The following is a 17,119-nucleotide window of genomic DNA, read 5'->3' on the forward strand; positions in this document are numbered from 1 at the left end:
ATTTTACTTTTATAAAACAGAAGGAAATGATCAGCAAAGATGCTGACCTCCTGGATTTACTTTAAAAACAAACATCTAGGGTATAGTCTTGGGTCTTTATAGACTCAACTCCAACCCCTACACCTTCTACATCTACATCACTGCTAAGTACAATGCATTTCCAGAGCTTCTCGCTACTAGAATATCAGCTTTATGAGAGCAGGAAGGGGCTTTGATTTTCTTGGTCACCACTCTATTCCCAAGACCAGCAACAGTGTCTGATAAACAATAAGTGATCAATAAATATTTGTTGAAAAATGAGATGATGAGTGGATTTATTTGTTGTTTAATGTCTGTCTTCCTCATAGACTTAAAACTCCATAAAGAAGACACCATGACTGATAACTGCATTTCCAAGTTCTTAGCACTGTGTCTAGGGCAGATGACAAATATCTGCTGAGTGAACAAACATTTCTATTATTTTAGAACATTGCACTTAATAGACATTAAGGTATATAAATTAATTATTTAAAAGATTTTCATCGTAAAGGTTTTACATAACCAGAAATTCAATTTATCAGAGTTGAAGGTCCTTATGTTTCCAATTACCTCTCCCTGAAGTGAACATGATTTCCTCACTTACCACAAGGGGGCAGTGTGGAAATTGAAGCCCAGGCTGGGGCCCTCCTACACAATTGACTTGATTTTGTCTGTGGACTATCCAGGTCTTTCTGTACAACTCATGCATGTGGGCACATTTTTTTCTGGTCAGGAGCTCTGCTAGAGAGACAAGGAGAGAGAGAGAGAGCGAGAGAGAGAGAGAGAGAGAGAGAGAGAGAGAGAGAGCGAGAGACAAAGACAGAGAGATACAGAGACAGAGAGTGAAACAGACACAGAGACAGAATAACTAAAACTTAGGACTCCTACTAAGCTCTGACAGTGTGGTGTGATGGCAGATCCTTTAGACTAGGCTTCCGAAAGGCTGGGTTCTAGTCCTGGCCCCATAACTTAATGCCTGTGTTACCTTGAACAAGGTAATAAAGTTCTCTAGATTCTAGGTTTGCCTTCCTGTTGACCTCACAAGATAATGTGTGTGTGTGTGTGTGTGTGTGTAAATTTCAAGAAAACTTGATAGCATTTTGATAAATAATTTTGCACTGATAACGTTCTATTAGAACCCGACTCTATAGTCATACTGCTTGGATTTGAATCTTAGACTCACTACTTGCTATCCTTAGTTCTCTATGCCTTGGTTTGCTTCTTTGTAAAATGGGAACACTGCAGGTGGTTATTAGGAGAGGTTAATGTACTGTTATATGAAAGTGGTTAGCTAGTGTCTAATTACTGTTTGTAGTTATTTTTTATTATAGCAATGAAGTCAGATGGAGAATATTCAAAAGGTCTAGGCAGTGAAAAACTGTCATAAATTTAATATTTTCCCATTCCTATTTTACTTCATTCTCCTTTTCTCATTTTCTCTCTAATCAGCAGGAAAGCAGCGAATTACACAATGTACTCTAATACTTGCTATTGTAAGTAAAACTTTGTACCTCAGCTGTTCAGCAAGATTAAAATAGCCCTAAAACTCTCCTGTATTATTCGACAAACCTGTTTGCATTCTGATTTGGTTTGCATGTAGATAAATTGCCCTCTTCTAACATTAAATTTGGAGCCTTAGTGCAGTTTTTACAGACTTGACGACGATGAGTGTCCTGCCAGCCCAAATGACAGTGCTTAGCTTCGCCTTCTTACCTTCTAGGTGATGCGATACTTGAGGCATTTTAATTCTTTAGAGATGAGAAAAAAACTAAACACATTAAGTAAAGAGCCAATCTATCAAAAATGACAATATCCACTGATAGAAGCACCAAAGGTAAGGAGAATAAAGATAGTCCAGCCGTTTGCTTACCCCAAGAATCTGGCTGAATAAAAAGGCATAGAGGGGTGTGACTGCCCCATTGACAGCTGCACCCACAGACCCCACCACCATGTAGGGCCATTCTGGAGCATTGAGCTTCAGAATCCTTCGAACGGGGGCAGGTTCAATTTCTTCTTCCACAGGAACGTTCTTGTCCTGGAGGGGAGAGAGGGTTAGATTAATCATTCAAATGTACACACAGACACGTTTTTACATACTTTTTTTTTAATATATATATAGCAGGCCCTTCAGCATTCACAGGTGGAAGAGTCATGTTTTGACTGGTTATGGGGACCTCAAAGATCTATAAGGAGTGGTGATTTGTTATTTCGTGAGGACTGGTTTTCAATTTCTTGAGACCCAGCTGTCACTGGAAGGAAGGAGCCTAGAGGGGCTACTCGTCTGAAAGTGAGTTTATAGTTCTCATTTCACAATTGCATATGCATTGACTCTTGGGGAGAAATAAATATGTTGGATCTTTGAGAAAAATAAACTCCTCATTTAAAAAATATATTTGTGTTATAGTAGTATTTACGTATTTGAGGACTTGTGAAATTTTCAAAGTTCCCAAGGCAAGACAGTGTATCTAAAACAGAGGCAAAATAACTTGAAATTTGTGAAGTTGTGTCAACAATTCTCATTTACATGTTTTCTGTAAGGTTTACCTTAATTAGTACCCAAAATTAAACTGTAATCTATTTGGATTTCTAAATTTCACGTTTTCTTCACAGGGAGTGAGGATTATTTTAATATTTCCCTATTCTGATCTTTTTATTTGCCATTAAAGTGTCAGAGCTAGCAAATTTTTATCTTCTTGAAGGCAAATATTATATTCAGAACCTCATTTTTACCATCATTTTTCCTTGGCTATAGATATTACTCAGTGCTTTTGTCTTAGGCCCATGTATTCAATAGTTTTTTAATTTATTACCCACTTTATTTGAGAAAGTATTTTAGGTGGCTTATATAGATATATAATAATTTTTTTCTTCTATTAAAATACACTATATATATAGTTTTTGCATGTACCTGTCCAATTTTCCCAACACCATTTATTGAAGAGACTGTTTTTACTCCATTGTATGCTCTTGCCTCCTTTGTCAAATATTAATTGAGTACAATGCCTTGGATTGATTTTTATGCCTTTTTATTCAGCCAGATTCTTGGGGTAAGCAAACGGCTGGACTATCTTTATTCTCCTTACCTTTGGTGCTTCTATCAGTGGATATTGTCATTTTTGATAGATTGGCTCTTTACTTAATGTGTTTAGTTTTTTTCTCATCTCTAATGTTCTGTTTCATTGATCTATATGCCTATTCTGTACCAGGCTATTCTGAGTACAGTGGCTTTGTAGTCTAACTTGATATCTGGTATTGTGATTCCTCCGACTTTGTTCTTCTTTCTCAAGATTGCCATGGCTATTCGGGGTCTTTTTTGGTTCCATATAAATTTTTTGAGTATTTGTTCTAGATCTGTGAAATATGCTGTTGGTATTTTAATAGGGATTGCATTGAACCCATAGAATGCTTTGGGTAGTATGTACATTCTATCTCCTTGTATAGGTAGGTGAAAATATAAGTTCCTATTTAAATTTTATGCCCTTCTATCTACATTTTGTTATGCTGGTTTCTGCATGCCAATTCATGGGAACTTCTGCCTCAATATTGACTTTAAGAAATGGTAACTATGACAAGAAGTAGAGGTTCTTCAAATGAATAAATACTGATAGTCACTTTGAAAGGTCCTGTCTCTGTCATACCTTTTAAACAAATGCCTAAGCCAGTGATGGGCAACCTTTTGAGCTTGGTGTGTCAAACTTCGCCAAAAAACTGAGCATAACTCGGGTAGTGTGTCACTTTGAGGAAAAAACATTATTTCGCAAATGTTTCATCCTCGGCATGCGGCCGCCTCAGCGGCCACGTGTCATTAGAAATGGCTACGCGTGTCAGTGCTGACATGCGTGTCATAGGTTCGCCATCACTGGCCTAAGCCCTATTCTATACATTAGCTATGATGCAGTGATGGGTTTCTAGTAATTGACACTTTAGGGGAACAGGATTTCACCCCCCCCAAATATGTCTTTTTGGTATGAGGATTATTTGAGGCTATTTTTAAGAAACAAAAGTCTCAGGAACAGATTTCTACCTCCCCCTTAACTGCCTAAAAGAATTTAGATAGAGGCCTATTCCAGGAATGGAGCTATATAAGCAGAGATATCTACAAAGAATATAAGCTAGGTGTGGTAGACAGCGCGGAATTTAGCAAGGCCTGCTTGTCAAAATTCTCCCTGTGTACCTTTGTCTTTGCATAGCTCGGCAAACATTTGCTTTTCCTGTCTTCCTGTGAAATTTTTCCTGCCCTTTGAAGTCCCAGACCCCTAACGCCTTCCCTTCAGCTTTGGATGATATATAAGGCTCAATTGTCTGTCTGTCTTTGAACCTCATATTATCATGAAGCCCCCATATGCCAATTTAATCCTTAGACAAAGCCTAAAGAACCAAGAGGGGTAGAAAGACATTTATCCTACCCAACAAGTTTAATTGATTTCATATACACAGGCATGAGCAAAAGTAGATTCATAGTTGTGAGGATACAAAACATAGAGTTTATTCTTGTAGTATTGCTATTTATTATTGTATTATTTATTATTATTAACCTACTTTTGCCTACCCCAGTATTCTTTTTTTTTAAAAAAAAATATGTTTTTATTGATATTAGAGAGAGAGAGAGAGATAGAGAAACATCGATGAGAGAGAAACATTGATGGGCTACTTCCTACATGGCCCCTAATGGGGATCGAGCCCACAATCCAGGCATGTGCTCTGACCAGGAATTGAACCAGCAACCTCTTATTGCATGGGATGACACTCAATCCACTGAGCCACACCAGCAAGGCCCTACCTCTATATTCTACCTTGCCTTTTCTAGTTTTCCTGAAAGAGATGCCTAGATATCAGAGATTGAAACCTCTAGCCTGCAGGTTTCCCCTTATTCTATGCTGAATTTTATCAGCATTACCACTAAAATCAGACCCCATTTCTGGGAGCCAAAAGTGCAGCTTGGAGAGTGAGGAGAAATGGGCTGTAGTCTCAGCTCTGACCCAGCTAACGATGAGACCTTGAGCCAGACTCACCACTTAGAGTCTGGAAACAGACTTATGAGACTTTCTCTTCTAAGTTTTCGGAGTCAAAACTCTAAGAAACCACAAGGTGGAGATAACTTCTTTATGTAATTAAACCTTTGGCAACAAAAGATATAACATTTCCCAATTTTATAGAAGATAAGGTTATAGCTTCTACATCAAAATGAGAAAAAGGAGGAATTTCACCAGTGTTTGGGCCAGAATTTAGTTAACTATAAAAATACTTTAAAATTTACTTGGGATTAGAACAACCCAAATGTTTAAAATACTTTAAAATGTACCAGGATTAGAAATTCCATGAGTTAAAATTTACTAACCCGTAGTCTACTGTTTTCTTCTTAAAAATGTTTAATTTTTTAAATCTAAAAGGCTCTATTATAATTATCATACAAGCAAGCAGTATTAATAGAAGCATAAGATCTTTTCCTTTTGGAGTTTTAACAAAACCACATTGGCTTCCCTGTCATTTTCTTCCTCTTTCTTAACTAGAGAGAGAATATAAAGTGGCACTTTTTAAAATCATACTGGTTAACATTTAATTGAGTTTAATTGTTCCATTCTAATTTACAATTCTAATGAGTAGACTATTACATGGAGCATTGTTATATCTCTAAAACTAATCTCTCTATTTGATTTGTTTCCCTTTATTTAAATGGCTCCCTTTGGAGTTTTCCCAGGCAGTCAAAGCACTCCATGGGAATGTGACTCCAGGGAATCTAATTGTTCTCTGCAACTATGCTGGGCCATCTACCAGTTTCAACAACAACAACAGCAAAATCCCATTTCCTTTTTCTTCTTCCTAACTCTTGCTTTTATTGTCCAAATGTTTACCCAGAAACTAGGGGGAAAAACATAAAAATGTAAAAATTGACTATGATTGGTGCTGCTGTGTTTGAAATTTCAATGTCATATTTGGATCTTTCTCCCTGGAAGCTCTAGTAAACTCCCTACGTCATGTTTCTTGTAGTTATTAGTGGCAGCACCTGAACGTCAATGAAATACCTGTTTCTAGAACCAGAAGGGGGCTTGAGCCCTTACCAGCAAAATGCAGTAAGCAATCATGCTTGCTAAATGTTTTCTCTCACTGCGATTCATCCTGCTGCTCATCTATGAAAAATACTTACAACAACTCTATATTAGGTAGTGGAATCTCTTTCTATTCATGATTAATACACTGAAACCAAAAAGAACCTTAAGAGTCCTTCTTAGTCATAAGGTCATAAATAGTACTGTACTTTCTTCTAATTCTGTCACTGTGAGCAAATGCTAACAATTACTTCCAAAATGAATTTTTAAAGATAATTTGAAATTACATCATGCATAATAAATGTGCTTGTAATTAAAATATTCTCCGACTTATTTGCTTTGATAAATAGTGGTTTAGGCTTTATTTTATTGTAACAATTCCATTTTTTATACTAGTTTTAAAACCTTCTGATGTCCTACTAGGTGCAGCCACTGAGCAAGGTGCCCAAGTTGATACAAATACAAATGATAGATAGTCACTAACCTTAAGAAGCTTATAGTTTAGCAAGGGGATAAGACAACATGACCTCAAATACTAGTAAAGTTCAATAAGAAGAGTTCCATAAAAAGAGTCATGTGAAGAGTAATGGGGGATCAAAAGTGAGAGTGTCAGGGCTGAAGAATAAAGTGCAATGATTTCAGGAGGAGGATGGTCACTTTATGTGAAAGTTAGTGCCCACAACAGCTCTGGATACATGCATCCCAGTGAAGAAAGTTTTATATTGCTACTAGAGGCTTGGTGCACGAAATTCATGCACAGGGTATGGTCCCTAGGCCTGGCCAGAGATCAGGGTTGATCAGGTTCCCCACCTCCCGGCCTCCCCGTCTCCTCCTTCCCTCACTCCCTCAGTGCCCCACCGCTGCTGGTTGCCTGCCACATTCCGTGCCGCCCCCTGGTGGTCAGCACACGTCATAGCGAGTCTCCCAGTCTCCCATTCGAACTCCCAAAGGGACAATTTGCATATTAGCCTTTTATTATATAGGATATGGGTTGAGTCCTCTCCTATCTCTTTCATCTTTGTGTGTTTTGAATTGTGTTAAAATTAATAGTATTGATTAGTTACCACAGATGGTAACTAGACTTATTGTGGGGGTTATTTTGTAAGGTATGTTGTATGTCAATTAAAAAATTTTGTGATAACTTGTATAAGGTTAGCCTTATCAAATACCTTTGTTGATCAAACACTTTTGCCAAGGTTATTACAATTTAAGAATGAGACTTAAAATTTGGGGGGGAAAAGTTTTCAGATATTATTAAAAATTTTTAAAGGATGCCTACATAATGAAGTAACCTGCTGAGTACATATAATTTGCCTGTATTTACTAGAATGGTACATTTAAGAACTATTTACCATTAATAGTCCAGTTTTAGTTACCACACATTCTTAAAAGTAATTAATATATCTTTCTTTAAAAACATTGTGTAAAATTTAGAGTTTCCATCAGGTCTTAATGTGTTTTCCCCTTTAGTCCGACAGTGAAATATTACTAAATATAGGCCTTGAAAGCTCATATTCTAGGCTTAAAGTGCATACAATAGTCCCTAGGAGAGACTTCTTCTATTCCCCCATGAGTGCTTGGTGCCTGACCTTTCTGTCTTCTTCATAAGTAGATTTATGATCTACACCAGCTAATGAAGGTTCATGTACCAGGTAAGAAAGCTGAGTCTTGGAGCGTTGCCGGATGGAAGCTCTGTAAATAAAAAGATTAAACAGTCTGTAGATTGCGGGCAGGTTGGAACAGAAGTCAACTGGTATCCAAGTTTACAAGACATATGTCAAATAAACAGAAATGTTTTCCAGGTCACCTGGTAACCAGATAAGGGATCTTTCTGGTTAGATTAGACAGAGCTATTCTTAGGGCAGAATTAATCAGTGGGGTTGCTCTGGGCCTTACGCTAGACCTTGACCCAGAAGGGAGAAAAAGAAGGAGGGCAAAGTTGTCCTACTAGTTTACCAGGAAAAGGTGTAAGACTCAAATCCATTCTGAACCCACATGGCTCTGCTAATTGCTATAATAGCAATAGGCCATTGCCTTTACTTCCCTTCTCACTGTATTTTTATCTACCCATCTTCCCCTCCCCCAAAAATCACCTTATGTTTTGTTTACTTCAAAGTTTTGCCACCTTTATACAAATGAGCTAGTCTGAGAGGAAATAGAACCCCTAGTGAGATTTTCTCCAGGTTATATATCACCCCTAGTTATGCATTTAAACAACAAATATCTTATTGAAATATAATTTAACTTGATGTGTTCATTCATTCATCCAGCAGGGGTTTATTGGGCACCTACAGCATGCAATATTCCAGGTGCTGTGGGGGATACAAAGACTGATCAATGACAGACTTCTCCCTCAAGGAGCTTAAATCGTATAGAGGAGCAACACATATACAGCCAATCCTGATGTAAGGAAGAATGTGCTAAGTGCTAGAAGGCAGGTTTGAATAAAGAGTATGAAAATTTAAAGGAAAAAGAAATGTATGGCAGGTGTTACCATAAGAGGCTTCTAGGAAGAGGTGACTACGGCAGGGTTTGGGTTTTTGTAAACTAGAAGGAAAAGCATTTCTGATTGAGAGAACAGTGTAAACGGAAGCATGAAGTAGGAGAGAACAGGAACACTCATTAGATATACCTAGTCCAGGACAGATACAGGAAGTGATTGGTCCAGGTTGTTTTATTTCATTTTCCTGTGATTTCTGGGAAAGAGATTCTACTCTCCTCTAGATTAAGCTTGAGAATATGTAGCATTGGGAGCTGATGGCAATTATGTTGAAACTCTTAAGGAGAGAAGCTTCCCCTAAAATAAAGCCAGTAGTGAAAAAAAAAAAAAAGTAGAGCTGAGGAGAGAGACTTGGACAAATCACTGACACCCCAGCCTCGCCTGAAGCCAAAGCATCCTCCTGGGACTATTTAGTTATGTCAACTGCTTCTCTCCCTTTAAAGGTTAAACCAGGTCCAGTTAGGTTTTCATTCATTTGAAAATAGTGTCTTCAGTGATAAAGGCAATGCTGAAGACTTGGAAGGAGGGAAGTTTCCTTATTGAAGCACCTAATTGGAAGTCATATGGTGTGAGAGAGCAATGTAAGAGATGAAGAGACCTATATCAACTGCTTAGTGCAAGCCAGATGGAACCATTCACAAGCTTCTATCATTTGTATCCAGGTGAAATTGGACTAACACTATTATCAGGGTGGACCCTGCCTATTACACATGCTCATTTAGCCTTCCTGAAAAGGCAGTAACACATTGACTCAATTAACCTGATTTGTTACTACGTTCTGTTAATGGTACTGCCATCCTCTTAGTCACCCAGTTTCAAACAAGGTGCATTTATCTCAATTCCTCCCTGTTCCTTGCTCTTACATATTCAAACTCTTGCCAAACCTCATTATGAACAGGCATGAAGCCACTCCTTACCCCTACTGCCTGCTACCAAACTGGCTTCCTCTGGGGCACCCCTTTTCCCTCCCAATCTGACCTGAAGCTCTATAGCAACAGAGTCATTTCTTTGGTTTTGGTAACTAAGGTGGAATTGTCTTCTCCAGATGGTGTAAGGAATAGGCATGTGTCACTTGGAGAGAGCAGAGTGCATGATAGGGCTAAGACTTAAGTTCATGGGTCTAAAATAAAACTCAGAGCATTAGAAGCCATAGTAGGAGTAAATGAAGAGAAGGCATCAGGATATACTTGACTACCTCCCAGTCTGAGCATGGGAAGACCTATATCCTTGTCCCCTCGGATTTCTACTACTTTAATCTTACATTTCATAAGTCTCTCTCTCTCTCTCTCTCTCTCTCTCTCTCTCTCTCTCTCTCTCTCTCTCTCTTCCTATCCCCCACACCAATCCACCTGTATAGCATAGGCTCTCCCAATGAGACAGCTAGGCAGGCACCCTACCTGCCAGGCAGTTCGCCCTCTGATCTACCATAAACACCAGAGTTATAATTCTACCTCAGCCCTTCCAGAAACCTACAACATCTGCTACTCCCTTTCTGAGAAGCTGTTTTAGTACTTCTCAATGCAAACAAAAGCAGCTAAATTGGGAAATAAATTAGCTGAATAAATAATACTTGCTTTCAACATTATTATTTAGAAAATTAATTTCTTCATCCATTAAATTGTTCTTGAACCTAAAATCTATAACTAAAGAGAGACTTGGCCTTCAGAAAGACCTTAGGCAAGGAAATAAGATACAAATTAACATTCCACTTTGTCATCTTTTAGCAAAAAAATTAAAAATCTGTCAGTCTACACAATGAGGTATTTTTAACCATCTTTTCATTTAACTTATAAATCTTTCTCTGCAGGAAGTTAATAGCTTCTTTCTGTGTATAGATTGTATTTCTGGATTTCTCATCCTAGTCACCAAAATCTAGACTTTGTGAGAACAAATGGTCAAATAGGAAATGTTTGTATTAAAATGGTTATCTGGTCCTAATAATAGATTGTAAGTAGACTACTTAGAACAGGTGGAATTTGGTTCATCAAGCTATCAATTTATTCTTTTCTAAATTCAATAAATTCAATAAAACTAGCATTTCATGAAATTTTCCTGAATGATCTGTTCTCCAAAGGAAAAATAAAAAACTCTAAGCATAAACTTAGTGAACTACCCTTTGAATATTAAAAATAAATAAATTTATGTTTGTACTACTTAAAGTTGTTACCTGAATGTTTTGTTTTAAGCTCTTTAGCCATTTTTCAATAAATGATTAGCTATTTATCTTGAATGAGCAAGTCCTGAATTAAATGATCTAGAAATGTAAGAAAATGTTAGAGAAATATGGTGTCAGTTCATTGCCTACTGTAGTATCCTAACTTTAAAAAAAAATCTTTAATAACATTTTCATTAATATGGACAATGTTCCTAAGCAGAATTCTTCTTAATTCACAGTCTTTTAATATTAAAGAAATTATTTTATTAAAACTCTTAAACCAGAATGGAAGCCTAAATTTACAGTCTTGCTAATAGCATACAACAATAAAATTATGTTTTGAGAGTGAATACCCATATATTTATCCATAGAAAAATAAATACCTAAAATAAAAACTAAATAAATACATAGCTGATGTTTGGGGAAATTACCTTTAAACATTAGAAAACTAAGTGACCCAGTGCATAAAATTTGTGTACATTAAAAGGGAATTAATTAGAGGAATATTTTAATATAGCTATTTTCCCTTTCTCCATAATAGAAGTGTCAGAGATGAAAGAAAATTAGAAAAATGTATATGAAAATAATATATAAATTTATTAATAAATAAACAATCACAACATGATATAACAACAACAAAGACATGATATAAAAACAACAAAAACATCATGTAAAAACAACACTGATGCAAACAATCATTTGTGAAAAAACCAGGAGGTTACCAATCATTTGTGAAAAACCAGGAGGCTCCCTCCTCCCTCTTGTCAGGGTCCAGGGTGCAGAGGAATGGGATTCCTGGCTGGCAGGCTGCTGACAGCAAGCTGTCCAATGGCTGATTCTGCGAAGAATGGGGCTCCCTCCTGTCAGGGTCCAGTTTGAAGGCTGGCCACACCCCTGATCACGCAAGACCCAGAGTTCTGCCATGCCCCAGCCGGGGCTCAGAGCTCCCTCCCACTGCTGCACCCCAGCCGGGGCTCAGAGCTCCCTCCCACTGCTGCTGCACCCCAGCCAGGGCCAGGAGGGAGCTCCCTCCCACCGGCAGCCTGCTGTTCAGTCATCCATCCAGTCATTTAGGCCGTGATGGCCCCTGGCTTTTTATATATTAGGACTAGAGGCCCGGTGCATGAAATTAGTGCACGGGGGGAGGGGAGCGGGTGCGTCAGCCCAGCCTGAACCCTCTTCAGTCTGGGACCCCTCAAAGGATGTCCAACTGCCCGTTGTGAGAGAGACAGTCGGATATCCCTCTCACAATCCAGGATTGCTGGTTCCCAACTGCTTGCCTGCCAGCCTGTCTGATTGCCCCTAACCACTCTGACTGCCAGCCTGATCACCCCCTAACCACTCCCCTGCCAGTATGATCGATGCCTAACTGCTCCCCTGCTGGCCCGATTGGTCCTAACTGCCCTCCCTGGCTGGCCCGGTCACCCATAACTGTCCTCCCTTGCCAGCCTGGCTACCCCTAATTGCCCTCCTCTGCAGGCCTGGTCACCCCCAACTGCCCTCCCCGGCTGGCCCGGTCACCCTTAACTTCCCTCCTTGCCAGCCTGGTCGCCCCCAACTGCCCTCCCCTGCCGGCCTGGTCCCCCTCAACTGCCCTCCCCTGCAGGCCTGGGTCCCCCCAACTGTCCTCCTCTGCAGGCCTGGTTGCCCCCAACTGCCCTCCTCTGCCAGCCCGGTCACCCCTAACTGCCCTCTCTTGCAGGCCTAATCCCTCCCAACTGCCCTCCCCTGCTGGCCATCTTGTGGCAGCCATTTTGTGTCCACATGGGGGTGGCCATCTTGTGTGTTGGAGTGATGGTCAATTTGCATATTACCTCTTTATTATATAGGATGAATTTCTTATTTCATCTAATTAAAGCATGTTTGACTTCAGAGGATTACTCTGGAAGAAATATTTGAATTCAATTGCAACTCAGAAGAGCTAAAGAAATGAATTTGACCTCCATGTAAGATGGTAATTCATACCACAGTTAGCTTTGGTGTGAAAGACTCAATACAGATATTTTCTAAAACAACCACGTTTCTAAGTTTAATAAACAACATTTTAACTATAGAGCATCTCTATCATAACCCTAACCCTAATAAGATGAGAAGCTAAAGTTAAACAAAAACTCACCATTAATTAGAAATAGGACTGTCAATATAGCAACCAAGAATTTATTTGCAAGAATGACAAGACTTGGGCCTGGGCTTAGGGTTCTCCTGGTAGTAACCAAAATGTTGCCTAAGGGTCGTAGCTGAAGAAGCATCCTAAGAATATTTGAAAACCTTAAAATCTGCCCCATGGCTCGAACTTACCTTAAACTAGCCCGGTAGCTCCCTCTGCTGAAGGTCTGTTTGCTCTCGAGTAAAGCACCTTCAGTGTCATCTTTTCCTATTTCAACACAGCATGAGGGATTCCTTAGTGTATGCAATAAACAGAACCATATCAAAATAAAATTACTTACTATACTTGCCTAGCACATAATTACCATGTCTGATGCTAAAACAGACATTAACTATTAACTTTATTGCAATAAGTAAAATAGTCCTTGTCCAGCACATTCTAACAAAAAATTTCAAAATACTTAGCAAGATTGAATCTTTCAAACTGCGTATGTATAATAACCTATGTGTTATCACCACAGAAACAAATATCTTATTGCATAAATCATAAAAATCTTAAGGGAAGCCCACTAGAAGTAGGAAAAAAATGATAGACTCACCAAATTAAAAAAAATCATTTCAGAATAAATCACACATGTTATATGTATATAGCCATATTATTATATACAGTTACAGACTATACAATTATACCCAGTGGAATTCAAAAAATTGATATCTGACATGGTAGAGAAAGTATGGAGTAGTTGATTAATGTAGGTTAAGATAAACCACCAAAACTGAAAATTCAGATTGAAAAAGAGAAGTTGTGCTAGGGCCTGAAATATCTATTTACACTAGTGAAAATAAGCACAAAACATTTTAGTCATTGATTCATCCACTTAACCAACAAAAACAGAGCTCCTACTGTATGCAGGACACTATAGGGAGTCTCTCTTATTTGCAAAGTATGTGTGTGGCGGGGAGGGGGAGTGGGGCAAGAGGGAGGGATGAAGTTGAATGTTCTTCAACAGAACACCTGGGCTCTATGACTTGATCAAATAACTGAACCTCCTGAGTGCCTGTCCTTTCCTTTATCATTTGTATAATGTCTTCAAGGGCTTTTGGGAGAACAAATAAGACAGTGTACATTAAAATGCATAGAAAAACATAAAGCATTAATACATTAACTATTTAATACAACATATAAGCATAATGAAAAAGGCACTTACCCTTTATGCTCTCCTCATTAAGGGCTTGATCTCCTTGACTTTGCAAAGTCACTAGAGTGAAGTAAACTCCTTTTCTTTCTAACAATTCTTCATGTGTGCCTCTTTCCACTGCTGCACCATGTTCAAAACCAATAATGACATCTGCAGCTCTAACCGTGGATAGGCGATGAGCGACTGAAATGATGGTATGCCCATGCTGAATCTGTAACAATGCATAGTGCACCATTAAATGAGACTGTAAGACAGAGCTGGCATCGACCTTTGTTCATCTCTGAATCCACAAGTAAGTCAGAGCCTCATTCCCTGGGAGAATCCTTAAACGGCTGTGCAGACATTAGAAATAGCCAGCACACTTTCTCACATTGTTTGTCCAGTTGTTGATATTACTCAACAGCTAAAAACAAAAAAGGAAAATTTAAAACTCACAGATTTTGCCCTAGTCAGTTTGGCTCAGTGGATAGGGCGCTGGCCTGCAGACTGAAGGTTCCCGGATTCGATTCTGGTCAAGGGCACATACCTCGGGTGCAGGATTCTCCCTGGCTTGCACCCTGGCCAGGAAGAGTGCAGGAGGCAACCAATCGATGTGTTTCTCTCACATCAATATTTCTCTCTGTCTTTCCCTCTCTCTTCCACTCTTTTTAAAAAATCAATGGTAGAATATCCTCGGGTGAGGATTAAAAAAGAAATAAAATAAAACTCACAGACTTTAAGTTAGACCTAACAAGATTTTAACTTTTACATTTGCAACTTCTGGGAGCAAATCATAACTGTCTTCTGTTCAACAGTGAGGAACATTGGAGTCAATGTTTTCTAAACAGTCAGACTGGATACACCGACCCATGTAGCACCTCTCTCTCTCTCTCTCTCTCTCTCTCTCTCTCTCTCTCTCTCTCCTCTCATCCCCTCAATAAGCAACTTTTCCTACAACAGCACAAACATTTCCACATGTAAAATGAACTCAGACTTTCAACAAACCTTACTCAATGCCTCCTGCACCATGGCTTCGCTCTCATTGTCCAGTGCCGAGGTGGCCATGTCCAAAAGCAGGATTTTGGGATTTCGAACCAGGGCTCTAGCAATGGCTACTCTTTGTTTCTGGCCACCACTCATCTGGCCTCCTCCTTCTCCAACAAGAGTGTCAAATTTCTAGGAAGAAAGTGATCCCAGTAATGAATGGGAAGAATTTGAAGACTCCTGACTAATCCATCATGAGGTCCTTTCTAGCTTCCTCCTCAAGCATGAATTTTCATAGGTCTAACTTTTACTGAAATACCCTTTCCTGAGAAAGTTCTCATCAATATTTGTGTTTAAGATAAAGAAATTGATTTAATCTCTTATTCCCAGGTTCACTGGCTTTATAAATGTTTCTGGTTAGCTCAACTTCAAATAAAATGTTTCCACCAAGCTAAAAGTTGATTGAGACCCTAAAAATCCATTTTAGTGGATTAGAGCACTTATCAGATCTCATCTCTTTTCTCTAGCTAGACAACACAGAAAAACACAATGCTAAAGCTGTCTTTATATTGTGAAATACCAAACCACCTTTATAATCATCACCATCGACAGCAAACAGTTGCCAAGTATCTTGCATGTCTAGCATTATATTGGAACCTCACAACAGGTCAGACTCTTATCTTGCATATTATTAACCAATGTGAGTTGAGCACCCACCATGTATAAAGAAAGCACAGAGCTGAGCTTTACACATATCATCTCATTTAGTCCTCACATGTCCCATGAGGTAGGTGCTACTATTCCCCTCAGTTGATAGATAAGGAAATGCTGAGGTGCAAGGGGGTAAGGTAACCTCTCCAAGTTTATAAAGCTGGCAAGTGGAGAGCAGCTGGGGCCTGTATGGAGGAAGTCTGATGCCAGAGTTTTATGCTCTTTAATCACTAGACTATATTACTAGCATACTCGTGGCTGTAATCCTATTCGTACAGGAAATTTAGAAGGTGGGCTAGAAATTGTTCTAGAGTACAGACTCTGGAGCCAGACCACCTGAGTGTGAACCTTGTCTCTCCTGCCTTGAGCAAGTTATTTGACCTCTCAGAGGGCTAAATGAATTAATAGATTAAAGTGCTTAGAAGAATGCCTGGTTTGTAGTAAGCACTATACTAGCATATGTTTTAACGAATAACAATGCTTCTTTGACTTAGCTAACCATTAGCAGCAAGCAAAATTCATATAATAATATGGAATTGGTTTTGTTGTCATTGTTGCTGAAAATGATGAAAAAGGGGGAATTTTGGAATGTGTTAGATACAGTGCTGAGGACACATATTAGCCACCTAAGTTCAAGAAAATTAAACAACAATGGGAGAATCAAAAGAGCATTGTGCAAGTTATTGCCACATAACAAATTTATCATCTGCTTTGGCAAATGCTTAATAGATAGAATAAGGAAATTGTATCTATGTCAAAGGGAGCTTTTAAAAGAATGTTCCCCAGCTTGGTAGACTTTTAGTAGATTAACAACATGGTTTCAAACAAAGGGGAAAACTCATGGGTACTTTTCCAGCCTGACACAAAAACATGACATTAAGAATTTAATGATTTAGGATTCAAATGAAAAGAAATACATCTCCTAGGACTTTTTTCCCTTCTACCATTCATGAGTTTCCCTCTGGAATGAGAGGCTAGGGGTACCTGTGGCAGCTCCATGATGAAGTTATAGGCATTGGCTTCCTTGGCAGCTCGGACTATATCTTCCATCGTCGCCCCCTCTCGGCCATAGCGAATATTCTCTGCAATGGTGGTGGAGAACAGAACAGGCTCTTGCTCCACAATTCCAATCTGAGCTCTAAGCCACTGAATGTTAAGAGAGCGAATGTCATGGCCATCCAAAGTCACCTAGAGAACGTGAGCACAACATCACATCTCTCAGAATCCTTCAGGGTCTGGATCGTAATACTATGTTGTACTTAACCCATGGGGAGAAAAAGTAGAGATCAACAAGATGGTAACAGAAACAATTCCTCTTATGATATTGTTGCTTATATAAGAATGACAATATACTAGTATAGTGGAAATCAAATATAGCTATAGGACAATTCATTGTAGAAACATAAATGATGTAAAGGTC

General features: G+C 38.9%; 1 protein-coding gene across 2 annotated transcripts in view; it reads right to left on the reverse strand.

Moving 5' to 3' along the window:
* Nucleotides 1-17,119, reverse strand: part of ABCB11 (ATP binding cassette subfamily B member 11) — a 75,220-nt gene that overhangs the window by 23,359 nt on the left and 34,742 nt on the right. The window contains exons 13-18 of one of the 2 annotated variants that reach the window (XM_054723234.1): nucleotides 16,684-16,887; nucleotides 15,010-15,180; nucleotides 14,035-14,236; nucleotides 13,019-13,088; nucleotides 7,655-7,757; nucleotides 1,889-2,053 (exon numbers count right to left, since the gene is read on the reverse strand). In XM_054723234.1, coding sequence (XP_054579209.1) covers nucleotides 1,889-2,053; nucleotides 7,655-7,757; nucleotides 13,019-13,088; nucleotides 14,035-14,236; nucleotides 15,010-15,180; nucleotides 16,684-16,887 — 915 coding nt within the window. Of the gene's footprint in view, nucleotides 1-1,888; nucleotides 2,054-7,654; nucleotides 7,758-13,018; nucleotides 13,095-14,034; nucleotides 14,237-15,009; nucleotides 15,181-16,683; nucleotides 16,888-17,119 lie in introns of both variants that reach the window. The other variant, XM_028141058.2, reaches the window with a different exon arrangement.

The sequence above is a fragment of the Eptesicus fuscus genome, chromosome 11 (genome assembly GCF_027574615.1).
Source record: "Eptesicus fuscus isolate TK198812 chromosome 11, DD_ASM_mEF_20220401, whole genome shotgun sequence".
Taxonomy (NCBI): domain Eukaryota; kingdom Metazoa; phylum Chordata; class Mammalia; order Chiroptera; family Vespertilionidae; genus Eptesicus; species Eptesicus fuscus.